The 26,463-nt window shown below is 32.8% G+C and overlaps 4 protein-coding genes across 5 annotated transcripts; 1 reads left to right on the forward strand and 3 right to left on the reverse strand.

Annotated features, from left to right (window-relative positions):
• Positions 1-1,110: 1,110 nt before the first annotated feature.
• LOC7495710 (la protein 1) lies at positions 1,111-5,117 on the reverse strand. The gene is made up of 10 exons (XM_002309522.4): positions 4,949-5,117; positions 4,780-4,858; positions 4,522-4,671; positions 4,202-4,344; positions 3,912-4,060; positions 3,196-3,297; positions 2,711-3,104; positions 2,364-2,511; positions 1,608-1,686; positions 1,111-1,429 (listed from the first exon to the last, which is right to left on the reverse strand). The coding sequence occupies exons 1-10, from the start codon at positions 4,997-4,999 to the stop codon at positions 1,333-1,335; spliced, it is 1,392 nt and encodes a 463-aa protein (XP_002309558.3). The 5' UTR covers positions 5,000-5,117; the 3' UTR covers positions 1,111-1,332.
• Positions 5,118-10,047: 4,930 nt separating this feature from the next.
• Positions 10,048-14,897, reverse strand: LOC7495711 (uncharacterized). Of its 2 annotated transcripts, XR_002982690.2 has the most exons (7): positions 14,619-14,897; positions 14,139-14,266; positions 13,780-13,883; positions 13,587-13,674; positions 13,282-13,343; positions 11,164-11,499; positions 10,048-10,780 (listed from the first exon to the last, which is right to left on the reverse strand). XR_002982690.2 is itself a non-coding variant. In XM_024604743.2 (6 exons), the coding sequence occupies exons 1-6, from the start codon at positions 14,729-14,731 to the stop codon at positions 11,347-11,349; spliced, it is 648 nt and encodes a 215-aa protein (XP_024460511.1). In that variant the 5' UTR covers positions 14,732-14,897; the 3' UTR covers positions 11,051-11,346. The 2 variants fall into 2 exon arrangements, 1 of the variants encoding a protein (XP_024460511.1); XM_024604743.2 differs by lacking the exon at positions 10,048-10,780 and having other exon boundaries at positions 11,051-11,499.
• A 498-nt stretch (positions 14,898-15,395) lies between these two features.
• LOC7495712 (proteasome subunit beta type-4) lies at positions 15,396-18,230 on the forward strand. Its single transcript, XM_002308583.4, has 7 exons — positions 15,396-15,557; positions 15,659-15,734; positions 15,864-15,940; positions 16,150-16,279; positions 16,392-16,551; positions 16,670-16,855; positions 17,829-18,230. Exons 2-7 carry the CDS (start codon positions 15,667-15,669, stop codon positions 17,940-17,942), a joined length of 735 nt encoding a protein of 244 aa, XP_002308619.1. The 5' UTR covers positions 15,396-15,557; positions 15,659-15,666; the 3' UTR covers positions 17,943-18,230.
• Positions 18,231-20,322: 2,092 nt separating this feature from the next.
• LOC7471544 (sulfite exporter TauE/SafE family protein 3) lies at positions 20,323-24,609 on the reverse strand. Its single transcript, XM_002309524.4, has 12 exons — positions 23,931-24,609; positions 23,563-23,722; positions 22,638-22,838; positions 22,494-22,558; positions 22,159-22,186; positions 21,993-22,075; positions 21,837-21,923; positions 21,684-21,734; positions 21,311-21,532; positions 21,045-21,138; positions 20,746-20,886; positions 20,323-20,652 (listed from the first exon to the last, which is right to left on the reverse strand). Exons 1-12 carry the CDS (start codon positions 24,150-24,152, stop codon positions 20,567-20,569), a joined length of 1,440 nt encoding a protein of 479 aa, XP_002309560.3. The 5' UTR covers positions 24,153-24,609; the 3' UTR covers positions 20,323-20,566.
• Between the last annotated feature and the right edge of the window lie 1,854 nt (positions 24,610-26,463).

Raw genomic sequence — 26,463 nt, forward strand, 5'->3', positions numbered from 1 at the left:
GTTCATGGACTATTATTGAAAATTTTGTTTTGAGCCAATTTTGCCCTGACCAGAAGTTCAAGGGATGATCACCTCTTAGCCTATACATAATGATCAAGTCATCTCCACTACATCTACATGTCCTTATGCATAAAAACAAAAAGAAAAGGAGTAAACCATTTGCATTTTATGTTTATATATTATATGATTCCCCTTAGCTTTGGACTTTGCATGGTGCGTGGTGGTCTGGTTCTTACCAAGGCAGTCCTGCAAATATGTTGAGGGGCCAGGCAGGGCAGCTGTTTTCAATTTTATTTTTTTTTTCTGGAAGGCCTGGAGATAACCCTTCTCCCTTGTAATTTATATAATATAATAGTGGGAACCACTACAAAAACTCAAACCTTGATTCACTGAAATAAACTGCCAACAATAAGCTGCCAAAAAGGCAATTCCCACCTGCAATCTGCAATTATCCGTTGTCAATCGTCCTAATCTGCTTCAAATTTCAAATATGCTGCCAAAACTACAATCATCCCTCATCTTCCTCTACCTACCAAGCCTTGTTCTGTAGCATCCTTTCATTTGCCTTCAAAGTACTAGCAATAAACTTAGGGTGGTTCCCCTTGATTCCAGCTCCCTTCCTCGCCTCGTGTTAAGATACAGACTGTATATAGTTTGGGCAGCCAGCCAGCATTTTGCTATCTTACAAACCATCAGAATATTTAATAGGACTCCAAGCTACCAAAAGAGTCGATGAAGAAAAACAATTGGAACTGGCAAGTAAAAACAGGGCCAGTAGAGAATTTACTCAAAAGGTTCTCCTCCGAACCCCCCCACCTTGGACGAGGCAAAAGAACACTAACAGCAAGCTGAACACCAGACCACTAAATACTGCGGATGAGAACATCTAGATACCCCTAGTTTTGCAAGATAATCAGCGAACATGTTGGCTTTTCACTAAGTGCGGACGAAAACTATTCAGATCTTAATTTCTCTCTGCATTCATAACTTATGGGTGCACACTGACTGCTAAAACTCGAAAAGTATCAGAATATGGAACACTGCGTAACACCCAGAATACAGAGACTACTTATGTTTCAACCCTCAACTCATTTAAAATGGTCACAGCAGTTTGAGATCACCCATCAAACTCTTAATTCATTTCGAGGGTCATTTCCAACTATAGAATAAATTAAGAGTCAACAAAAAATACAAATAGAAACACATTTTTGTAGCTTATCAAGACAAAAAAGATGCCAGGGAGATCAAGATCCATTGTGATTGTATCACATTCGTACTATTAAGGTGTCATACAAAATTGTCACAAAACCAATTATAGGGCATGGTTAGCTCTCATGATGCTCCAACTTTCTGAGCTTTATTTGGTCTCCCATAATTGTTTTCTCTAGAGCGGGGATGTTTGCCACCACCCCTGTAGTGTTTCCCACCCCTGAAAAACATAAATAAAATTTATAATGGCAGAAATATTTAGCATAAATGAACCAACATTATAACCATTGAAGAGAATAACCATATCCCCCCACTCATCAACCACCCCTGGTTTTGGAAGGAAGAACCATTTTTATCAAGTGCTTTATCATCCAAATGACGTGGAAGTGAATACTGACCTTCCTCGGTTGCCCTTATTTTCAAATCGCCTTTCTTTTTGTCCACGGAGTTGGTTCCAGTATTCCTTTTCTGCCTCACCTGAGATTAAAAATAACAGTACCGGCTCTCTCAGTGCCACTTAAAATAATGCGTGATTAAAACAAAATAATCCATCAATTAACAAGGAAAATACAATTTTATGACAGGATTCTAGTCGAAAAAACACATCAAGGCCACTGAAAATAAAGAACCCAAATCAAATTGTAACCAGGGACCCATGAAAATTATCTTTCCACATTTAATGACAGTAAATAAAATTGGTCAACAAATAAAAATGTATATGCAACAAGTTCTGCTTATGTAATCTTGTTATCAATACTAGAATTCCAAATCCAACAGAAACATTAGCTACTGGACTAATCAGCCTTGGAAGAAAAGACCAGAACATAGCTAAAAAATAAGCATTCTTCGTCTCAAGAATCACATACAAAGAAAAACATTAGTGTTTGATTGATCCATATTTCCGAGATCCTAGATCCTTCTATTTTTCAACAACAATTAATACATTTTAACATTCTTGGATGTCAAACACCAAAAGCAACTGTGAACCTAGCATGGGAAACAGTTTCATGCAAGCTAGCTAGCATCTATCACAGACAAACAGATTTCTTAAAAGGAATCCATACTGAAACCTTTGTAACAGAAGTATCAAAAGCGCTCATCTTAAAATAACAATTCCAGACAACACTCTCCTAAAAGTCAGTTTTGGTGCTCACCAGTCACAGGTTCTAAAGTGGCAATGAAATTCTTCACAACCAGACCCTCTTCTTTAGCCAGTACTGCAGCTGCTCGAGCTTTCTGAGCTGCTTCTGCTTCTTCAAATCGAAGGTATCCTGATTCATCTCCCATCTTGAAATCAACATACTACCAAAGTGATATGCATATGAAAAGGAGTCAGTATAACAGATAAAGAACAAAAGACTAGACAGCACCGCATGATTGAAAATGGAAAGAGAAGGCGTGCGAGATATCCATGAGAGATCAATGAAAACAGTGTCAAACTTCTAAATAATCTTAGCATAACATACACACACACACACAGAGGGGGTGAGAATCATAGAACCTTCACAGTGCCAAATCTTTCAAAGACAGCCTTCAGATCTTCACGCAGAACAACATTCTTGTCATCCTTGGAAGCAGCTGGGTTAGGTTTTTCCTTCCCTTCCTCCTTTTCATTTGAATCTTCAGATGATTTCTCCTCTCCAGTTTTTATTACTGTGCTTTCAGAGCCATTGTCCCCATCAACATGATCCACATTGTTTTCATCATCAGTCTTGACAGTTTCTGGCACCTTCTGTTCATTTTCTTTGGTTGTATTCTCTGATGAACTTGACCCTCCATCTGCTTCACAGGCATTTGCATCACCATTGGCAGGCTCCTGTGCACCATTTTGTTCTGCAGAACCTCCAGCTAGCTTACTCTTTAAAGCAAACGCAATAATTAAGCCCTTCGGGTAGCTGTCATCAACAAAAGTGAGAAAATCAGGTTAACAAACAGTAGAAGACTCCACAGTCCTATAGGAATAAATGGGAACTGTTGATTACTTACTTGCCCTCTTCATTGGAACTGTTCTTGTTATGGGGGCCTGTTGAGGAACGGGAATTTTCAAATTCCTCTTCTTCTTGTGCTCTTTCTGTATCAAATTCCTTCCTGAATTGGAAAGAGAGCATATTAGGAGCATAAAATATGGAGCAGCAGCTTCTTTCTATTAAGTTCTACACTGTGCACAAACAGTATAACTGATTAAAATATAGCAGCAAAAGATAGATCAAAGGCCCAAGGACGTTATATATTTCAAAAGTTATAGTGCCTTTTCAAATATTGCCAAAAAAACTTGTTATACCATAATTTCCAACCTGTTTGTTCCCACAATTTTAATTATCACATGGAACTCTAACTGTTCTACAGATCAAATCACAAACATAGCCACTTCCATCTAAATCAAATACAAATTTGATAATGATTTCTGTATGATTTAGGTTAACGCTTTAGCTCATCTTTCACCGCCAAAATGAGAGCAGAGAAACTTGCAAAAGTATAGAATATCACCATTGTATATTTCATGTCACCCCAACTATTTAGTTTAAAATGCTTTGACTATATAAGAATAGATATATAACCACAATTTTCTTATAAAGGTCACCAAGTATCTTATATCACAAGAAAGTTTTAGTCCATTTTATATTTCTACAATGAGAGTGAAGGATATGTAGGAAACCTAAATGTTATAGCTACTAGGTATTTGTCTATGTGCATTAGCTTACTTTGGTTTTAATTCTAGCTCGGCACCTTCAAAAACCAAGCTTTGATTTAATATCTTTTCAGCATCTTCCTCTGATGAGAACTCGATCAAAGCAGTGCCACAAAATACCCTTTTGTCACCAACATGACGAGGCATCCTCACACTTGTAACCTGAAATAAGTGTAACATAATCACTCATACTCCAAGCAAAATATGCCAAATATTTCCCATATTTCCCTCCTCACATGTCAAAAATTGAAATTGAAAACGCAGAGCATTAACAACCAAAACAAACAGGGACCCTTTCATTACCTTCGCATGTTGACCAAAAAACGACTCCAGCTCTTCCCGCTTCGCATTATATTTTAACGGTGAGACAGCAACTGTTCTTACATCTAATTGCTCTATAGCCTCATCCGGCTTCAATAGAGCTGCCATCCTGCCTACTTTCTTACCTGCAAACCACCCACCATGAAGATAAAATAGACCAAACACTGATTACGCACATGTTCTTAAATCATATCCCAACATAGCACAAGCATTCCAGAAATTCAAAACTTTCTTTGATCATCCACTTTCTAAGTAACCATACATTAAAATAAAATCACTTGGGAAAGGAAAAAACAACTAACCATCTTCAGAAACTTTAAGAGAGGTAGATTTTCTCAACGTTTCTGCCACAGCCTGAACAGTAGGTTCAGGTATTTCTTCAGGCTTTACGTCCATTAATTTCAAGTAACCTTTCATCTTCTTAAACGAACAAATCAAAGCCAAACTCACCACTATTATCTAAAGTCAAGACCAACAACAGCAGCAGCAGCAGTAAAAAACCAAAACTAAACTCAAAACTAACAAAAACCCACAATTTGTATTGAAGAGAATAAGGATACAGCCATCTTCACTAGATTCGATTGTGTTTCTCAAGAAATTATCACGAGGTATGTTGCTGTCACTGAAGTAAAATTCAACCTGAAAATAAAGAGGAAAAAAAAACAATAAAATAAGGATCCTTTTAATGGTTCCAAGAAATTAAGAAAATTATAGTGGAGAGAAAGTGACCTGTCTAAGGACTTCCTTAGTGGTTTCTTCGTCCAGAGAAGGAGTTGCCATTGTGGTGAGGATGAAGGTAGAGAGAGAAAGTTTGTAGAGTTTTTGTTGTTAGGGTTTTGGTGATATTTTTGGAACTTGAGAGTGCGCTTTTGTAGAGCCGGGCGTATGTTATATACTATTTCAGTATTTTGCTCTTAAAATAAAAAGGGCAAATTAGAGGAGAGTTCATGAAAAAGGAATGATGTTAATTTTTATTAAAAAATATATATATTCCCAAAATTACTTTTCTAAAAAATTCTGTAATTTTATAATAAAAAAATGATTTTGAGAAGAATGTTTGTAAAGATTTAGCATTGCTACAAAGAAAAACCTAAAATTTGAATGGGATTCTGTGTAAGGAGGAAAATTTATATGAAATTCACTTCGAAATGGAAATTACATTTTTTTCTCATCATATCAAACCTGGCTTGGGGGTTGACCTGGTTAAAGGATCGGGTCCTGGGTCACACGGGTTGAATCTGGTCAACCTGAAAAAATTTAAAAAACAATCCATATAGATATAGGCTGATTATTTCAAAATGTTTTTTATTTCCCATTAGAAATATATTATCTTATCCTTTTGAGTTTAAGTATTTAAACCAAAAAAGTTTTCTTATCCCGTATTTAAAAAATATAATTTTTTTCTTGTGAACATAAAATATATATATTAATGGGTTTCAAATCTCATATTAAAAAAATAAAATATTTTTCTAATATTTATATAGTGAAACTTGGTATAGGCTAGTAACCAACTGAAAAGAATGAAGAAAAAAAAGGTCTTTAACTAGGTAAAAAAACACATTTTAAAAAAAAATAGATCTTTATCAGGTTTTATCGGGTCAATTTCAGGCCTGAATTTTGAATAAAACAATCTTGATCAAGGCCCCTAGTCTTGGGTTGACTAGTTGAGTCGGACTGGGTATGATATCTATGTTTTTTCCCCCTAGAAAGCTTGCGTATAAATATTTGAAAATATCATATTTTTTTAATAATTTCGCTAATAAGAAATTCAATATTTCCTTGCAACAAACGTAAAATTAATACCTGGGATATTAGAATGAACTAAAACCCTTTAGGAAAGTAACGTAATTCCATACATATAATTTACTATTCATTGGAATAGTTTAAAGATGTTTTCACCTCCACTCAAACAAACTTAGAACATGCTTGAAAGAGCGTTGTGGTTTTTTTTCATGATTTATTTATCATTATCAAATAAAATAGAAATAAAAAAATATTTTTTTTATCTTAATTGCAAAATAAAACAACTCAAATAGAAGAAAAAAAATTAAATCTTGCGCCAAAAGGTCTTTTTTGTATTTTCACTATGGTTTTTTTCTATTATAATTGAAGCATGGGAACACTTTGATATTTACACAAATATAAAAAGTAATAAACAATTTAAATGTACAATGAAACTAAAAAAAAAAATTTAAATTTTAAAAAAATAAGTATGAGGTCAAGGGGTATTTTTGACTTTTCAGAATGATTTTTTTATAATTATATATTCAGGTTTGGGGCAATTTAATGTTTAGCTAAATAAAAAACAAAACAAAAAGGTGGGCGCATAGGAGGTGATCGCTCCCTTTGAGTGGCGCGTGTGGCTCCTCGAGGTGTAAAAAAAATGCTTTTTCATCGTGTTATTGAAAGCGTTGTCATGTCCTCTTCTTGTGGTGTGACGTGTATTTCTGTTGGTGGTTTAATTTGGTGTCGATGGGCCTTTTTTTTTCTTCTCTCTCCTTCCAAAAAAATTACAGTTTAGTCATCTTAGTTGTTGGCATTTCAACTTCAATCCTTATTATTTTGGTTTTTGATTTTTTGTCTTAGCTTTTTTGTAGAAGTTTTTTTTGTTTTCAATTTCATCCTTCATTCTCAGTTTACCAAATATTATACTCTCCAATGTGGTCCTTATTCTTTTGATTTATAATTTTTATCCTTGATCTTTTTTGTAAAAGTTTTAGTAGTTTTCAATCTCATCATTTGATTCAAATAAATGGTATTATATTTTTCAATTCGGTCCTTGTTGTTTTGATTTATAATTTTTTTTCTTGGTCCTTTTATAAAAATTATTATTCTTTTCAATTTCACTCTTTAATTACAACATTATTTTTATTTTTTATGTCAGTTTGATCCTCATTCTTTTTTTTTAAATGCCTTTTTACTATTTTTTTTTTAATTTCACCCTTAAATTAAAATATAAGATTTATTTTTTATTTTGATTTTGATCCTTATTTTTTAATTGTTATTTTTTAAAATCCTTTTGTATAATTAAAATTCTTTTATAAAAAAATAAAAAAAAGCTTTATAATTCTAGAAATTGTGAAAAAATTAGAAATATCATATTATTTGTTGATTATAATATATTTGGTCCTCAAACTTTTGATAGCTATATCTTTTGTTTTGAATCTTTTTTTTTTCTCAATTTCACCCCTTAGAATTTGATTTAATTTGATTTTTATATTAACTTTAGTCCTTATTTTTATGATTGTTATTTGCTTTTCTCTTATTATTTTTTCAATTGAAATTTTTTATCTATCAAATTTGGTCCTTATTTTTTATTGTTACTTATTTTAGTTGAAATAATTTATGAAATTGTAATTATTATTATTTTAATTTCATCATCTTTCAATTTTTTTATATGTTAGATTTGATCTCCATTATTTTGATTGTTATTTATTTTATTTTGGATAATTTATGAAATTAGATGTTTTTTTCAATTTCATTCTCATTCATCTTTTTAATTTGCAAGATTTGTTTATCATTATTTTAATAAACTTGAAAAAAATTATTAATAAGTTATTTTTCAGCTCATTTTCCATGATATGACCAAATACTAGAAAGTATTTTCCAACTTATTTTTCCTGACACTACCAAATATCAAAAAATAATTCACTTCCTAGGAATCCACTTTTCAAATAAATCATTTCCAAAAGAAAATTACTTTCCAGAAAACAAACGGGGCCCAAAATATCATATTGCAATCTCCCAGTACAGGATATCGACCTTTCCAATACTCTTAATTTATATTTAAGAGGATCCATTTCGGGAATGTGTTATGTCATGTGTATTAACAAAAATTAAAGCATGTAGCGAAAAATATTGTAGTGTTTTAATTGTTCTTCTTCTCACGATTTACTGTGGATTATAATAATATATTTTTTTCAAAATTTTTATTTTGATTCTCAATTTTTTTTTTTTTGCATGATTGGCCTATTTTTAGCCTAGTTTTGAACCCAATTGCATGTTTTTTTTTAAAGAAATGATTAAATTGAAAAAAAAAGGACCGAAGTGAAAAACACAAGTAACATAAGTGATAGCTTTGAAATTGTTTTGAAAAATTCATTTTTGTTCCCTATTTTTTTTAGTTATTAGGTGACTGGTTCCTATAATTTCAGCTTGGAGAGAGAAAGTTGTCGTCAACAATGAATTTGAACACCAAAATAGTCGATTTTTATGTCAAATTGTTTCATATGATAAAGAGGAGATTTAAATTAGGTGTTTTTTTAACCTTGAAAATGACTAGAAAAACACATATGAACTTAGAAAGATTTTTAGTTTCGGTTTAATTCTGAGTTTCAGGCTTTTTTTGCGCTTTTGGAGGCTATGAATTGGTTTAACAAGGCTCCTAGGATGTATCTTATGTGTTTTGGGTTAAAAATAAGTTTAAAATGGGTTTTGTGGTGAAAAAACTATAAACCCTGTTTTTCCAGCCAAATTAATGGTTAGATTTTGAGAGTTCCTGACGACGTGACGTCTTTTTTTTTTTACAATTGAGGTAGATGACATGTCGTCCACCCCATTGAATTAAGAAAAAAATAAAAGCTATTATACATGCCTTTCCTTGAAGGGTTAGGCATTTGTCCTGGCTTATTAAGCCCAATAACACCTGACCTCATTTTTTTTGTTTTTTGATTTTTGATTTTTTTTAATTAGTACTTTTTTATTTTAGAAAAATAATTTTTTTGATTTATGTTTTAGTTAATATCCCTTCTTTGTGGTTTTTTTGTGTGGCTTTTTTAGCATTTTTTTAAATAGTGGTTATTTTTTAATTATATCGGACATGTTTAATTTCTTAGGAAGTTAGTATAATTCATCAATATTTTTTTTAATAATATATTCTATATAGATTAAATATTTATTTTTTATAATATTTTTAGTATGTGCAATATTGCATAGTATTGTTTTTCATTTTATTTTATTCAATAAGTTTCATATGTGTGTCAACTTCTATTACAAATTGATTTAAATAAGCAAATTCATTGAATATAACCAAGTAAATGATCTGTGATGCAATATTAAATATCTTAATTTATATTTATCTCTTAATTTTTTCAATTATGTTTTTATTTATCATTAATGACATTTTTTTTCATTTACTTGCACAATAGTTTGTAATTTATTTATGTAAAAAAAACACATTGAAAAAAATTATAAATGTTCAATTTTTTTTTATCATATATTAACGTTTTCAATTTGATCTTTATTCTTGTGATTTTTTATTTTCAAATTCACTCTTCAATCAAAGTTGATGTTGTATTGTTTTCTTTTTTTTTTTTAATTTTAATTTTGGTTCTTTTCTTTTTAGTTTTCATTTTTTATTAATGCCTTTTTGTTATATGTATTTTTTAAAATAATTTTTAAATTTATACTTTAATTAATATCCCTTCTCTGTGATTTGTTTTAGCTTTTTTAGCCCTTTTTAAATAGTGGTTATTTTTTTTTATTATATTGAGCATGTAGTATAATTCATCTATAATTTTTTATATATATTTTATATAAATTAAATATTTATTTTTTATGATATTTTTAATATGCAGAGCCTTGTATTAATATTTTTTTTATTTAATAAATTTTATGCACGTATTAATTTCTATTACAAATTAATTTTAATAAATAAATTTATTAAACACAAATAGATAGATGATTGTTTTCTTGCTTTTGGAAGAAAGAAATCTTCTCATGTTATCATAATTGTTTTATTTATATATATTTTTCTGTTTGTTATTATTATTATTATTATTATTTAATCTGTCTCAAATAAAACTAATTTATTTAGTTTATCGACACTATAACCTCAATTATTAAGTTTTTTTTCTTAAAAAAAAAGCAATTGCAACACATAAATATTTTACCAATCTAGTACTTTCCCTAACAAAAATTCCATCTCCTGTCACAAGGGAAATCCAGATCAGGTTGCAGAGTGTACGGTTTCTTTCTTGTGTCTGAATTTGAAGTCGAAACAGCAGCAACTGGAAGTGTCCTTTTCTACCTGCGCTCTCCTTCTGAAAATACCGAAGGTACAGATAGAAGGAATCTCATTGCTTTTGCCTGTATTGAACATTTATGAACTAAGCTTTGCATTTCACTAATTGCATGGATCTCGAGATAGACTCAGTTCTCACGGGGACGGATGGGGTTAGCCATGATGCACCTGGTAACTCTGCAGACATGGTCAGCTCTCATGATGATAAAACAACCCTCCAGATCACAGGAAACTATGCATACAGATTTTCCAAAAGAATTGATTACTCATGTCTAGCAATTGAAAAATATGGCGTGATAACCCTCGTTTTCTTGCTCGTCAAACTTTCCATAACTTCATAGTTAGTAGTTTTCTAAGATGCACTGGTAAGCAAGTCACAAAGAATCCATCTAATTCAATATCCACTTTTCAATTTGTGAAACGGAAAGGATATGCCCATGACCTGAATACACCACATCAGACCGTGGAGCATTCTGTGTGAATCAGTCAGCAAATGGCTGACCTGAAAAAAACCAAAAATCTGAAGGCTTGATGATGACCTGAAAACCAACAAATCAACCATGAGAAGGGAACTACCAGTAGAAAGAAATTGCCAACAAATCAGGTGATTAAGATTGTGACAACCAATCGCAGTTCATTTCTTGAAATCCTTTGAAGAGTTTATTGACATGAAATTTGATAAGCAATGCTAAAAATCAGAATACTGAAACTTCAAAGGATCAAGACTTATTCCACATATTCAGAACAGCATGCATGCATGTGTGCGTGACCTAAGAGAAACAAAATTCAATAAACCTGGTTGCACAGACTAAACGGCAAGATTAAAAACTATTAACTGTGAAAAATGATGTCTATCACACATTAACCACAATTAAGTCTCAACCATGTTTGTCTTCGTCATCATCATCGAAGTACAACTTACATCAGACAGGTAATTCCCCATCCATCAACCTCAACCCACCACTCTCCTCCCTCTGCTCGGCATTAAACATTCCCTTCCCAAAATTTATAAGTTTATTCATAAAATGCTTGAAGTTACAAACTGAATGACAAGCCCGCTTCTTTAAGGGGCAGCAGTATGGCAGAACCTTTAGATACTGTTGTTTCACATAAAGTCATCTTCCAGCTCCTGCAAGGACTTGTTTTCAGATGCTATTTGTTTATTAGATGTCATCTTTTCAGCCACCATCAAACCCTTGTAGCTCCTCATCTCTGCCTGTCTCTCCTTTTCAAGCCTTTCCATTTCCTCACGTCGTTTCTGCAAAGCCAAAATTGAGATTTTTATGCGCCTTATAATTGACAATAAAATGGGACAAGATAGGCTCCAACCGGAATTGAAGCACTCCATCATATCTCCTCATATGGCAGAAGAGCAGGGGTTATACTTTCATTGTTGCCACTTCATTGATTAAAGCAATTATTAAGTTTTTAATCTCATGGAAGAACTTATATTTTAACTATTAAACAAAAGAAGCAATAAACAGAGAATTGGCCATCCTCCCACAAGATAAAGAAGACAACTTAAATATGAAAGCCCAGAAAGAGGCACCGATAAAATAACCATTAGACAGAGAAACTCCTGCATAATCCAGGGAAGCATCACATTGAAAGAAGAGTAGAAAAAATTCTATCCCACAACAGTGGGTTAGGATAGAAAGCAGTTTTCAAAGTTTCAAGCATTCCCTTCCTTCCATGAGCACAAAATAATCAAAAGAGGAGCACACTTCCAGAACATCCAGCAATTGTTAAACATAATAAACTTAAACCACACCCTGAGAAATGAGATGAAACATTCTAGGCGGGAGACCAGCCAACATATGGAATGTCAATAAAATTTGAAGCAAGGAGTTGCTTCACTTAGATGCACAACGTACTTGAAACTACAGACTAGGAAATGAACAGGTATCACACAACTAACCAAAGAACATGAATTTGCAAGACAAAGTAACTTAATGGCCAAAATTGCTTAAAATGACAATTGGCAGATCAAAGTAGATCTCAACGCTGAGAGGTTAACTCGATGACAAGTTTTCTAGATACCAACTGCACAGAAACATAGTCCAGATATAAAAGGCCATACTGTTGCCATCTAGCATTCATCAAATTCACCATGTGAGAGCACCTCCTTCTTTCAACAATACCCAGATCAATCAAATAGCTAAAAGAGCAACCAGTGAACATTTGCCAACATTTAAATGCTAGGAGAAGATATAAATCCTAGGGACATTTAAAATGGTAATACAGCCAAAAAATCTGCAATTTAAAACTTAGTGTTCATGACATTAATCCCTAAAAACAAAACAGGTTGCAACTAGTGTTAGAGGCATTGCAACTGATGATATAACCTAAATATTTTGCAATTTAAAGCTTACAGTGTTCATAACATTAATGCCAAAAATATGTAACAGGTTGCAAGTGATGATGCTAGGAGAAGGTTTTAAGAGTTTCCACAATGTTTGAGATCATTGGAAGCATGTGCAGTATTTCTAGCAATGTGTTTAGATAAACTGTATTGGAGTTTTTTTATTTCAATCACATCACTAAAAAATTGGGTATCAAAATATCTGAGAACTGTCCTGGTGCTGCAAAAAGAAAGCAAAAGGAATCTGTTCTTTCCAAAGGAAATTAAATGGAAGAGTACTCAGTATGTTTTAACCACTAACTAAGCATGCCCAAACTGACATTTCACATCTCGAAATTCAAATGCAGGCTTAATAATCTCAACCATGATAAACTACTGCCACTAAAAGACAGCCGCTTGAGGACCTAGGAAGAGTCCAAATCTTATGGAGACTAGAGGAGCAACAAGGTCAGTTGAACTTCCCAGTTAAATCATATCCAATAAGAACAAAAGGATGATATGAAAAGGGAGGAGGAGGCCAAGGAGAAAGAAAACTATCCTGTCTTCAAAGTTAGAGTGAAAAAACCCAGATGAGATTCCAAATAGATATATTTTCATTAGGTATAGCTCAATGTTACAACTCCAAACCACTTGACTTAATGATTTAAAATTGGCCACATGGGATTCGATAGAACTCACTTTATCTCTCAGATGAAGCTTTCTCTCTGCTCTTTCTGCTGCATTGACTGCTTCTCTCTCGGCTGCAATGATACATGGTAATACGTAACTATAAGCATCATCAAGGCAGACAAGAAGAATTTATAGAACTCAACAACTAAGCAATAGAACAGAAATCATTGGCACTGGAAATACTAAACCACTCAGTACTTTGGGTTCTGTGCTTCAAATAAGACCTAAGAAGAGAATTTTAAACTTCCCTGCCTTCCATTTTCCACTCAATAGTTTTGTACTAAACTAAATGATAGGTGAGATCAAAGGCTTACCTTTCAAATCAGGCTTTCTTTCCACCTTTGTTTTGTTCAATCTATTAACTATCTCATTTATCCGCTTTTCCACTCTCACAGTTCGAACCTAGATTGAGTATATCCAAAACCAGAGAAACATATATCATTCACGAGCATGATAATTATTGTTCTAGCAAGTTGTGAACATAAACTACAAAACAAAATAAATCACCATCTTTGAATTGTGGAAGCCGACTTGGCCAACATCCATGGAAGCAGTTTTCTTCAAATTGGCCCATGGAGTGTAAACAACATCGATGTTGTTCACCTTGTTGCCTGCAATGTGAAAGAGAAACAGCTTAAAACAACTAACTCGTTGTAACTTGCCTCCATGTTCAAAACAAAAGGGAATACTTTATTAAGGGAATGGCTGTAACTTTCTATCATGAGACAAACATTGAGCTTCTTATTAAAAATCATAAAGTAGCAAATCCACAGTGACAAGGGAGAAGCTACTTTAAAGACCGTCCAGGCATAAAAAACACAAACACCTGAATCATGTAAAATTAAAGGGAGGTTCAGGGACTTTGCCTTGAATCGAATTTGCTTTGACAAGCTGCACACAATCCTCAAGTACACCTTCACTTATACCATCGATGGTCTGACCTTTATGCAGCCTTAAATAAACATGGGCAGAAGACATTTTGTCCACGTGAAACCTACAGCAAAGGAATCAAGAAAACTCCTTCTCAATTCAAACAAAACCCGAATAATGAAATTACAAACTCCCTTCCCTTCATTACCCTATTCAAATACATGGGCTCTTCGAATTCTAAGCATTGACTTTGGCTTAATAGAGAAACCATCACACTACCTCCTTGTATAAATAAAGCAAAAGAATCAAAACCCAGATGGAATCTTGATCTTCTAAAAAAGAAACTAATTAAATTACATTCGACCAAAATAAATCAAAAGAATCAATAAATCAAAGACCCAGATGGAAAAAGGTTGCAAATTTGAATTGAAATAGCAAGAAACTGTAAATAAAAATAGAAGAAGAAGAAAGAGTACCAGATGTCTTCAGGGAAACCATATTTGATAAGCTCCTCGTTCTCGTGCTTGTCAAGACCCATAAAAATAGTGTAATCTCCTGCCTCTGGTCTGGCTTTGAAGTAGAACACCATCTTTTTTGCTCTTTTTTTTTTCAAACAACCAAACAAAATCGGAATAGTTTCAAGGCTGCTTTGTGTTTTTTTTTCCCTCAAGGCTGCTTTGTGTTTGTGCTTTCTTTTTTGGTTTGACGGAGGTTCGCTGCTTTTGGTTGGTTCTGGGATAACGTGGAAATAACCTGGGCGTATTTTATACGCTCTTTGAATTTCTTTTTCTCCACGAGAGCGGTGGGCCTATCAAGGAAGCTACTTAGGCCCAGAATAGAATAGAAAAAAACAGAGAAGAAAAACACATGTTTAAACTTCAAAGTTACGTATATATTAAGTATTTGACTCGAGCTATGATGTGTTATTTATTTTTAAAAAATAAATATTATATATATATATATATATTATTTTGATGTGTTATTTTATTTAATAAAATTTAAAGTATAAATAAAAAAATTAATATAAATATCTAATTAAATAAATTAACAATCATATATCTAAATAAATAAATAAAATTAATTAACAATAACTAAAAGCAAAACTTGAAAAATTAAGATATGTAAATCAAGATATTTATTCTATAAAATAAAAATTATATTTTTTAAAAAAATTATTTTACCGTTCAAATTTCCAAAAAAGGCATTGAGCCCAAATTAGCATAAAATTTAAGCCCGTGAAATAAGCTACTTGGCCCTAGAGAGAGAGTTTCGAAATCCGATTTCTTTCGGATTTTTTATTTTTTATTAATTTCTTTTCTTGTGCAAAAATTAAAGTCTTATAAAAGAAAAGCTTTTAATTTCCTTCGCCATACAGATCACAGACACCTCACTTCTTTCTCGATCGAAACTAAAGTGTAAGTCTTTCTTCCTGAAAACTAGTTATTCTCACAAATTTGTAATGGGTTTTTGTTAATAATCTTTTTTTGCTTCTTTTTTGTTGATTTTTTCAACACAGCTTAATCAATGGAGTCTAATTCTGAAACCAAACAGCACACCCTTTTGAGCTCTGACTATGGCATTCAAAGAACCCAGTATGCCACCCTTACCATCTCTTTCTCTATCTGTCAATGTTTATGTGGATTTTTTGTTGCAAAATAGACACATTTTAGGGATTTAGCAGTTTAGTTTTTGAGTGGTTTCTTTGCTCTATGCCTATGTAGGTACCCATACGTGACTGGAACATCTGTTGTTGCTTTGAAATATAAAGATGGGATTTTGATGGCTGCTGATATGGGTGGTTAGTTTCTCTAATAACCCATTATCTTGTTATAATCTTTGTGGGTTTGTTTGTTATGCTTGCCTGTGGATATGCTTATGGTTAATAGGGGGAAAATGTGATCTTTGGCCTTATTTATACCTTATAAGTGAACCCTTTAGAAATAATTGCCTAAAAGTACTATAATAAGTCCTGTTGTTGATGCATTTTGTGACATTGATAATTGCTAGGTTCTTATGGGTCCACGCTTCGATACAAGAGTGTGGAGAGAATTAAGCCTGTCGGGAAGCATTCTATTATCGGTGCCAGTGGAGAAATAAGTGATTTCCAGGAGATTATGCGATATCTCGATGAGCAAGTGTAAGTTTTAGGTTGTGTTGTTGAGGGAAGAATTCATTTTTTTTCCTGTATTGTTGTTGTTTTTTCTCTTATGTTGTTTTAATTGTTGGTTTATATTGTTTAATATCTGCAGCCTGAATGACAATATGTGGGATGACAGAAACTCTTTGGGGCCCAAAGAGATTCACAGCTATTTGACCCGAGTTATGTATAATAGGCGTAACAAGTTTGACCCACTTTGGAATACACTTATTCTCGGTGGTGTGAAAAAAGGACAGAAATTTCTTGGCATGGTAAGGCATCGGTTGATAGGTTGTTTTCTTTTCTGTTTTTAAACCTCGAAACAGGAGGGGTGAAAAGGTGCGTGCATTTTGGGGACATGGGTCAATTGTGTTTTTGATTGTTTTGCAGGTCACTATGATAGGAGTAAACTTTGAGGAGAATCATATAGCAACTGGATTTGGAAATCACATGGCACAGCCATTACTTCGTGCTGAGTGGCATGAGAACTTGACATTCGAAGAAGGCGTTACGTTACTGGAGAAATGCATGCGAGTGCTTCTGTATCGTGATAGATCTGCTGTCAACAAGTTTCAGGTTCCACTCCTTTTTCCTTACAACTGTATGAGATTAACGTGTTATGGAATGCGATTTCTAGGAAAGTAATTAAATTTCATGTTAACTTGCTGGAATTGCTGCAATGTTTGTGGGTGCATATGTTATTGCTGTTTTCTCTTTTAATTCAGTTTTTTTTTTCCTTTTCCACTACTCTTCGAGAGAACCTCTTGATCATGCTCTCTCTTTGCTTTTGCTGAATTGTCACTGTTTTCAAAATTTAGATAACAATGTGGTTGTTAGAATCATATCACCTCCTATGATGTTATTTTTTTATGTTTAAAATTCTCTATACCTGTCCACAAAATCGGTGCTGAGCAAAATCAGAATAACAAGCTTTTAATTAGTTAAACACCTTGAAATAATGTTATTTTAGTGTTCTCCCCTGATCCTAGTTAAAAAAGCAACCCTAACAATTTTTGGCAACACTAACTTAATAATGGGGTGAGAAAGATGAAATGAATTGTTTTATGTTGTTGAAACTTGAAATAATCTCAATTCTTTTCATCTCTTGTATGATGGGAATAGACAGCATTTCATAATGATTTCTAATGAATAGAGACTTTATGAAGGGAATCCTGTGCGTGTTAAAATCTTGTCCACTTGGATGTGCTGAGCATCCGTGCAGTCACACACCTTAGGAAGACTTTTTTCTAGTAAAAGATCTTCAATCTGGTAACTGCGGCAAGCTGCTTTGGGACTCCCTAAAGTATTTCTTACAGGGGCTTAAACTGGATGGCTGAGGAACATCTTGATGTTGTCCTCTTTCTATAGTTGTTTGCGCTCAGGGTCTTGTGCATGTCTAATATGACTAAGGATAGAATGCAACTAAAGGGAACCATTCTTCCAGTTATTGTTGTTGGGTATGTTTTGTTAGTTCTAATACCAGATAATTACGTGAAGCAATGTATTGTCTGATTTGACATCTGACAAGTTCACAATTTCCCAACTGCAGATAGCTAAGATTACTGAAGAAGGTGTAACAATTTCTCAGCCTTACGCATTGAAGACATTCTGGGGATACAAGGCATTTGAGAACCCAACTGTTGGTGCTGAAGGATCATGGTAGTCAGCTAGGAAGCAGCCGCTTCGGAAATCTTCACTCAGTCTACAAATGGGACCTAAAGACATGATGAGTTGGAAGTTATTGAAAGTCCTTTTAATGTTCAATTAATGTTTAAAACCTTGAATTGTTAGCTTGGCTTGATCTATGCCACACCAAAATTTCTGGTTTAGGGTTGGTGGCTGGCTTGTGAGGAAAAGGAATATTTTGAAATCACCTGAACTATAAATGCTCATCTTCCTTTACTCTAGCTGCTGCTTTTACTGCTATGAATTATGAAGTTTGCTTTTGTAATTTGTTGTTTTTTTATTTTTTAATTTTGCATCATCAAGTCAGGGTTTAATTTATTTGATGCGTTCATGTCATTCCAATTAAAAATGGTGGGTTGGGAGGAAAAGCTAAGGGTGATTTGTGAATAATAAACTTTTCTGAAGTTAAAGTTTTGTAAATGTAGCAGGTTTGATTGATCATTTAATTCATGTTATACTTTGGAGGAGTTGTGGTTCGGTTGTGAATTTTGCCTGTATTGGCAGCTCTCAGCCTCAGTGGCTTGGTTTTTTTGGCCCTTCTCTTCCTCTTCTCTTCTCTTCTCCTCTCTCTTTACTTTCCTGGGTTCAATTGGCTTTTCTTTCCTTTACCTCTTTTTCTTCCCTTCTCTCCTCCCCTTTTCTTTCCTTCTTTTGTCATCTTGGAGCCCAAATAGGCTTGTTTATCTTGCCCCGTCACATACTAAGAAGACTCTTGACCTGAAAGGGTTTATGGTCCTATTTGATCTCTGCTACACTGTGGGACTTTTTTTTATATATAAAAAAATTATATATGCAAGGGTTTTTTTGACAAATATTTTTATATATAAAAATCTATAAGTATAAATTAAAAAATTCATGTATATATATATATATATATAATCTAATAAATCAAGAACTATGCATGTTAAAAAAATCATTAACAATAAATATTAATGAAAATAGAAAAATTGATAGGCATATATATCAAGATATTTGACATTGCAACATGAGCAATATACATGTAGGCTTTGAACCGGTTGTGTTAAATAAAAAAAGTGACATGAATTAAATATGTTCTGAATTAAATAACGATGTGAATTAAACATGTTTACACTATGAGTTATAAGTTATGATATGTATTAAAGGTGGTTAAGAGATGAAAAGATCATATGATTTATGTGTTGATGAAATAAATTGTAGGGTAAATTACATGAGTTGTGAAATAATAATATTAATATAAATTGAATATATTCATGAAGTGAAAATAGTTATGAAATAACCTTGATATGAAAAAGGACATTATATGAAAGTGTTTGAAGGAAACCAATCAATTTTAAAGTTGTGAGGAATAAATTATATAGTAATGTGTTAAATTAGACTACAAATGAAACAATTATCATGATACAAGGATGATAATATAATGAATAAAATGATGGGAAGAAAATTTATCGGGGAATAATGAAAAATATAAAATGTTAAAAATTAATACAAGGTTAACGTTTTAAAAAAAAAAACTTATAAAGTTGGTTTTGATCATAAAATTATTAAACATTAGTAACTAGAATGATAGAAATATTTAATATGATTTATTTTGTAATTTTATACATACCACATATAAATTTTTTTAAGGATATTTATTTTGTAGGGTCACCGAGTTACCCACTATTATATATAAAATATAGTTATATTTTTAGAAAAAAAAACTTATAAAAAAAGCAATTTTCAATAAGAGTTGTAATAAATTATATACACTTATAAATTGTTGAAAGATTGTTGGGATTTATATATATATATTGATAAAAAAAATAAAAAAAAAAGTTGAAAAGTAATTAGACGTATCTTTTAGATTTTTATATAATTATTATGAAGGAAAAATTCAACCAGGGCCCACTCTCGATACCTTTCAGAAATCAGAAATACCGAGTCAGGAGACATTACGGGCACGACTTGTCCACAGGCAATGATTTTAGACCAATCTGTGGAGCCTCCGAATCTTTCTTTTCTATTTTTGTTCTAAATCATTGACAACGAATAAAGAGGCTCTAATCCATTCGGGAACATGCTGAGGTGTAATTATATCTATATTTTACTGATTAATCACGAGTTCATTAAATTTTTTTAAGAAAAGAAAAAACTATAATTTATAATTTTTTTAAAATTTCTTTTCTCAATCCGGAATAGCTATCTATCTTCAGGAAACATTGAATCTCCCCCCCCCTCCCCCCCGAATTATCAACAAAAAGCGAAAAGGTGTGAAGTTCAAGCATGGATCATGGCAGGCTGCAAGCCGTTGCTACATGCAAACTTGAGGCTATGTGAAATTTCTTCATTCTCTGGATGCTTGTTGCTACAAAGTGTAACTAGAAAACAAAGTTCAATGGCATTTTCAATCTATCTTCTTCTCAGAACTATTGTTTCCCGCAAATAACATTGTCAAGTACGGCATGGAAAGCACATACAAGTTCTTGAGAAGTGAAATTTTTTTTATTACTCCTACATCCTACCAATCCAAGCCCCCAGAACAGAGAGGCAGCATGGGGCATGACTTGCGGCCTCAACAAATAAATTACAGCATAGGGGCATAATTTAAATATGCGATACAAAATTTAAAGACAAATATTGCTAGCCATCATACTTGCAGAGGTTCTCAAATCCCATGTATTCATGACGATGAATCTTTCCTATCATGTTTGCTACACCAACACCACCTGCAAAAGGAAGCGAAGAACTCTTTGAGAATTCATAGAGTTCAAAGAATTTATAATTTCAGGCCTCAAATAGCAGGAAATAGAAGAGCTCACCTAGTGAGATTGCACTGATAAATATGGTGGATGCTAGAATGAAGATGATAAGAGATGCCCTTCCAAACACAATGATCAACCTTCTCACAATATGCTGCCCTATGAAGGCAGCAAATGTAGCAACAGCTACGAAGTAAACAGCTGCCAGAAAATTTGAAATATTTGAGTCCATTGGAGCTAGCATAAACTATATTCCAACATACCTTAAGAAAAATAACCATATCTATCACTTTACAGGGTGTCTTTAGACTGATATGAATAAATAAAAGAAAGGTTGTATGGATGTTGTGGGCATTTACCATAAGAAACAGGAAAACGTTTCAGAAGGTAGTATTCCACGACAGACATGGATGACGAGAAAGTCATTGCAAAGGTGGCAGTTGCACTTGAGACCTGGATGGAAATCGTAAAGAAATTACCAAACCATTTGGCCTTTCATATGGCTTTGTGATCTATAAAAATCCCGCCTCTTCCAAATATATACAAGCTTCAGTTTTTCCAGTTTGTAGCTTTACACATTATACACTATTACACACTAGAATGTAATAAAACAAAACAAGCTAACCTGAGGAGGGATTCCGAGCTCCAAAAATAGTGGACCCATGATAAATCCTCCTCCCAGTCCAAGCAGCCCACCAACTACTCCAGCTAGTATGCCAAAGAGACAGTAGATCACAAGCTGAAGAATTGTGAAATTTGTGCCTTCAGTTCCCTTGGATGCAATTATTCTGTGTCCCTTGTACAGACTGACTGCTTCATACATTGACACCCCAACAGAAACTGGGATCTGGAAAACAAAGAAAGGATGATTCAAAGAACTGTTTTATTAAAGAGTAGGACAGATTTCGATGCTACAAGATCATTCCCCATTTCACATACAGACACAAACAAGAAAGCACAAAAAGAAAGGATAGAGACCACTGTTGTGATAAAAGTACCTGTAACAAGTTTAACACCCAATATGTTGTCGAACAGGTAGATGTACCCTCCTGTTACCAAAAGAAAAGGATTTCTCATCATGTATACATTGATTTAATATAAGCTAGGAAAACAAATGTAGGATGTAATCATTATGATAAAGCACAACAAACCTTTGTAATCTGCAGCACGAGGAATGCAACCCAGACAAAAACAAGAAGTCCAAGTTCTTTCCAGTAAACATTCTCAAGAATAGAGACCTACGGTAATGAATTGTATTAGTTTTGAGAACTCTTTGATGCTGATTTCAGCTGACAAAGTGTACTCACCTCTTCTTCCTTGTCAGCCTTTTGAGGGCTGTTGCTCGGGCCACCAGGAAGAGGCTTGTATTCCACTTCCCCAGCGCTGGCACCTGATACGAAGGAAAATATATACTGAGAAGCAGGAATCACTCGCTGGGCTTCCATAAAATAAGGAAACAGTAAGTCAACTCACCATCTGACTCCAAACGCTTTGCAGCCTCCTATAATGGGAGAAAAAAGGTGCCATTCAAATGGTTAGACTTAAATTTACATGTTTCTAACACATAACTACGTGAAACTCTAGTCATAAAGCCTTCCTTTTGTTTTGAAGTTCATGAAAGCACAAATATATCCTCATGGGGCAGTTACCTTGGCAGTTTGAGGACAGTGCCACATATAATTTGTTCTAAAATTAATAATTGAAAACCTTGTTAATAATAAGCAGGCAATGAAACAATTTCAGTTTGAAATGCAGCCTGTGCACGCCCAAAACCTATGCATAAATCATGAACAGGCTGATGAGATTACCCGTTTCATTATTGTTTCCTTTTTCCATGTTTCAACACCCTTCAAGAATGCCTTTGTTGATGTGCCTGCAAGCCATTACAATTAGCAAAAAGAATTAGAAGAGAGAAACATGAGTAAATTCCATTGAAATTCAACTAACATTACCTAAGAAAAGAATGATGAGCAGTACTGTGACCATCCAGTCTGCAAAAACGACATTGAAAGCAACACCTATACTAATTCCAAGCATAAGCATTGGTTGGATGAGCAGAGCCAGATCATAGTCAATAATGGGCATGTCAAGTGTCGGATGCCTTAGCTTAAGATTATAGTAAACTGTTGAGATTGCTGCACCCATAATCATACCTGCCAAATTTATACATACCAAAAATCCATTACTTTTTAAGTAACATATGAAAGAGCAATTTATTTTCCAACAAACCAGCCCTTTCACATTTTCTGTAAGCTACCTCACTGTTCACACAACACATTACATATTGTTAACTGCTTACTAGTCAGACTGATAAATCACAGCAGATGGATTAATTACCCATACTTCACTGTGCAATCTGAATCGAAAAAAAAGGCATTTGTAAATGCTGAAAGTCTCCTCCACTGTTCAGTAAAGCCCATCCCTCCTTAACATACAGAGGACACGTGAACAAATAAAATTTCAACTGTTACAAATCTTTTGAAGAAATAGGCACTGCACCTTCCCCTGACTGTGCTTCCAAGTTTCAAGCTCTAATTCAACATTTTCAAGTTTAACAAAAAATGCCATGACAAGAAGAGCTAGTGAAAGGTGCCAGTCGTGGTGGTAAATTAGTTCTCCGACTCGAGAAAATCTTTGTACTTGAAAGTTTCAATGATTAAAAAATCAGTTAAAATAGTCATTACTTTTATGTAAACTGAATTTTGAACCAATTAAGTAGTAGATTCAATAATTTAGTTACCTTCCCCCCCCTATCCTCTACCTCTCCCCATACTCTAATCAAACGAATCAAAAAGGTTTTCCTTTCTCTATGGTGGGGAAGAGCGGCGTAAAAACAAAGGTCACCCTTTTCACACAGAAGATTCAATGGTTTCTTACATTTAGAAATAGCTGTTGCAGATTTTGGATCAAACCCAATTACCAGGCTAAGCATGGGAACAAAAATGCCGCCGCCACCAACACCGCCTACACTCCCAAAAGCAGCTCCAAAAAACCCAATAATCGAACCCAAAACAATTTGCCAACCAAATTTCATTTCCTGTCCACACAAAAACATTCATATATCAATAATTAAAACAAAAACCATACAAGAAATGATCACTTGTCAATCACCAACTAAATAAATAACCAGCACATAGAAAGTCACCCATCTTCTCATTTCATGTTATTTTAAAGAACACTAAAGATTCTTACAGAAAAAAAATACTTAATTCAATAAGTTAAGAAAAGGGTATCAGAGCTTTTACCGGCCAAACATGTTGATAACCTTTGTGATCAGGCTGCCACAAGAAATTCACAGCTTTGAGAACATAACTTGACACAGAATCTCCTGTTTCATTCATTCTAGTAGATGTTGCTTCATGTTTCAAGCCCCTCTCAGCTGAAACGAACACAAAAGCTAACAAAAAGTTGAGCAAGACCATTAACACCGATCTTAAACCCCTCCATTTCCCTCCAAATTCAGCCATTGATCAGATCCTGGATTCTCTCTCTCTCTCTCTCTCTCTCTGCAAAAAAATTCTCTCTTTTTTCCCCTCCTCTCCCTCTCAAAGAGTTGACCTTTAGCTAATCCTCAATAACTCAACACTAAAAAAACAACAACCTCTGTATAACAAAGAAACAACGCTTGCATGCAAATGGTTGGTTTGTCGGAAAACCAAGAGGAGATATAGAAGGAAAGGAGAAAGGAGATGCTTGTGACTCCGAGTTGCGTTCCTACGAGATATAAGCGAATAGATCCTTGAAAACAGGAAACAGGATGTTTGTGACCAGGAAAGTTTGGAGTTGAAACAAATAGTCTGCGTTTGGTCTCTCTTCTGTGCTTAATATGGGAGGGGAAGAGAGAAATTATGATCAGTGAATATTCACAGAGGTGGCAGATATGATACAATCTTGCTCTTGACAAGAGGAGGAATGGCACTAATTTATTTCTATTTGTGCCTTTTTAAATGATAGCTACCTTTTTTTCCACCAAAATTAAGCATTTTTGTGTTAGTGTAAAAAAAAATAATAATAACTTTTGGTGGGTTGGACTTTTAAAAAATGTTTGGTTACAAGAAAATCATTGTTTTAACCGATATAATGGGTTTACACGTGAACAACGATATTCGGGATTTTGATTATGTCAGATTTTAGAAAAAAAAAAAAAACAAATTAATTAATATGGTGTAATCTAGTAAAAAATCTAAATTAACTTGTTATTTGGTCGGTTTGGAAAAAACTTCATCAAAACTCATAATTTTTTTTAATTTTTTTCTTCAAAATGATGTGGTTTTTATTTTTTTATAAAATAAAAAAAATAAATTAACATGTGTTAACGGTATGAATTGTTTAAGAAAATAATGAAATTACTTATCATGATTATTATTTTGCCATCAACATTATAATAATATAATTTATAAAAGTAGAATTAATCCAATACTTGTATATTTATGATTATTTAATAATAAAAGCGTTGAACCTTTTTCTAGTTAAAAAAATAATTTTTTCATCCATACTTGCTTTTTCAAGGCCATTTTTTTCCCTACATCACAAGCATATAGAAAAACAGTTAATTTTTTAAAAAATAAGGATAGAATACTAAAATTATTACAAGAAATAATGATTTATAAACAAACTTTTCATGTTAAATTTTTATTTAAAATGACATGTCATATGTAAAATTCATGAATTTTAAATGATTTAGATTCTATAAAAAGAATTATTTCATATATTTGTATGTTTTTCTAATATAATATTAGTCGATAAGGTCTTGGAAAAGTTGATTTAAAATTCGTTTATAACTTTATATAGTTAAAATTACATTTTGCCTTGTTCATAGTTTTGAATATATTTAATTAATTATAATGCATCATAGTTTCTTGTTGAAATTTTTTTCTTAAAAAAATATTAAAAAAAAACTATAATTTATAATTTTTTAAAAAATTTATTTTCAAACCACAACTACAAAAACTATTAAATACTGTTACTAAATACCATTAAAAAGATATCAAATGTAAATAAAATTTATAGTTATAGCATAATAGTGAAAGAATGGGAACAGAAGACTAAGACCTAATAATCTACAGTTTTAAAAATATTATCAATTTCATTAAAAACTTAATTTTGAAATTTTAATTAAATAAATTTATAATTCATAGTTTTATTGTTTTTAAAAAAATCTATCACTTTACAGTCACAAAAACTACTCACTTAAGATAGTGTCGAATGCAGAGGATTTGTAGTACGGAGAGGATGGGGACAGAAGACGGAGAACCCGATGACCTAAATGAAACGACGCGGTTAAATGCTCTTGTCTGCTTGTTATTCAACGGAGGCCACTGGTGTAAAAGTAAATACTACAGCTGACAAGAAAAAATCAAATATACCCCTAAACTATTATAAATATTTAAATTGATCTCACAACCTTTTTTTATTATTATTATTATTAATATGAATGTTCGGGTCAGTTTGCGTACACCTCGACTAATCCCATGGATCCTAAAGTTAATGATCATGTAAGCTTCCAATGACCATCATATTAGCAACCACATGGTTCGAACTTGAAACTAAAGAAGAATAAATTTTTGATTCTAAACTTTTATTATTAGACTGCTAGTAGATGGATTCAGAACTTTCTTTTATTCTTTATATATATATGGAAAGAGATATTGGTACAAATTTAAAACTTAGTTCTTTATTTATTACATAAAAGCTTCTATACGATCCACAAATAAATAATTATTTTTAAAAATCAAATCATAAAAAAAAACTTGTGAATTCAAAATTCTCAATTAAACT

Source organism: Populus trichocarpa, chromosome 6 (genome assembly GCF_000002775.5).
Source record: "Populus trichocarpa isolate Nisqually-1 chromosome 6, P.trichocarpa_v4.1, whole genome shotgun sequence".
In the NCBI taxonomy this organism is placed as follows: Eukaryota; Viridiplantae; Streptophyta; class Magnoliopsida; order Malpighiales; family Salicaceae; genus Populus; species Populus trichocarpa.

Coding starts and splice junctions, on each gene's coding strand:
- LOC7495710 (XM_002309522.4), bottom strand. CDS start 4,999: ATGGCAACTCCTTCTCTGGACGAAGAAACCACTAAGGAAGTCCTTAGA. Junction 3,105..3,195: donor AGTTCCAATGAAGAGGGCAA/GTAAGTAATCAA, acceptor TGTTGATGACAG/CTACCCGAAGGGCTTAATTA. Junction 1,430..1,607: donor AATAAGGGCAACCGAGGAAG/GTCAGTATTCAC, acceptor TATGTTTTTCAG/GGGTGGGAAACACTACAGGG.
- LOC7495711 (XM_024604743.2), bottom strand. CDS start 14,731: ATGGTGTTCTACTTCAAAGCCAGACCAGAGGCAGGAGATTACACTATT. Junction 13,884..14,138: donor CAAAGCAAATTCGATTCAAG/GCAAAGTCCCTG, acceptor TTCACATTGCAG/GCAACAAGGTGAACAACATC. Junction 13,344..13,586: donor AAGAAAGCCTGATTTGAAAG/GTAAGCCTTTGA, acceptor GTATCATTGCAG/CCGAGAGAGAAGCAGTCAAT.
- LOC7495712 (XM_002308583.4), top strand. CDS start 15,667: ATGGAGTCTAATTCTGAAACCAAACAGCACACCCTTTTGAGCTCTGAC. Junction 15,941..16,149: donor GATGGCTGCTGATATGGGTG/GTTAGTTTCTCT, acceptor GATAATTGCTAG/GTTCTTATGGGTCCACGCTT. Junction 16,552..16,669: donor GACAGAAATTTCTTGGCATG/GTAAGGCATCGG, acceptor ATTGTTTTGCAG/GTCACTATGATAGGAGTAAA.
- LOC7471544 (XM_002309524.4), bottom strand. CDS start 24,152: ATGGCTGAATTTGGAGGGAAATGGAGGGGTTTAAGATCGGTGTTAATG. Junction 21,533..21,683: donor GGGTGTTAAACTTGTTACAG/GTACTTTTATCA, acceptor TTTGTTTTCCAG/ATCCCAGTTTCTGTTGGGGT. Junction 20,653..20,745: donor TATCAGTGCAATCTCACTAG/GTGAGCTCTTCT, acceptor TTCCTTTTGCAG/GTGGTGTTGGTGTAGCAAAC.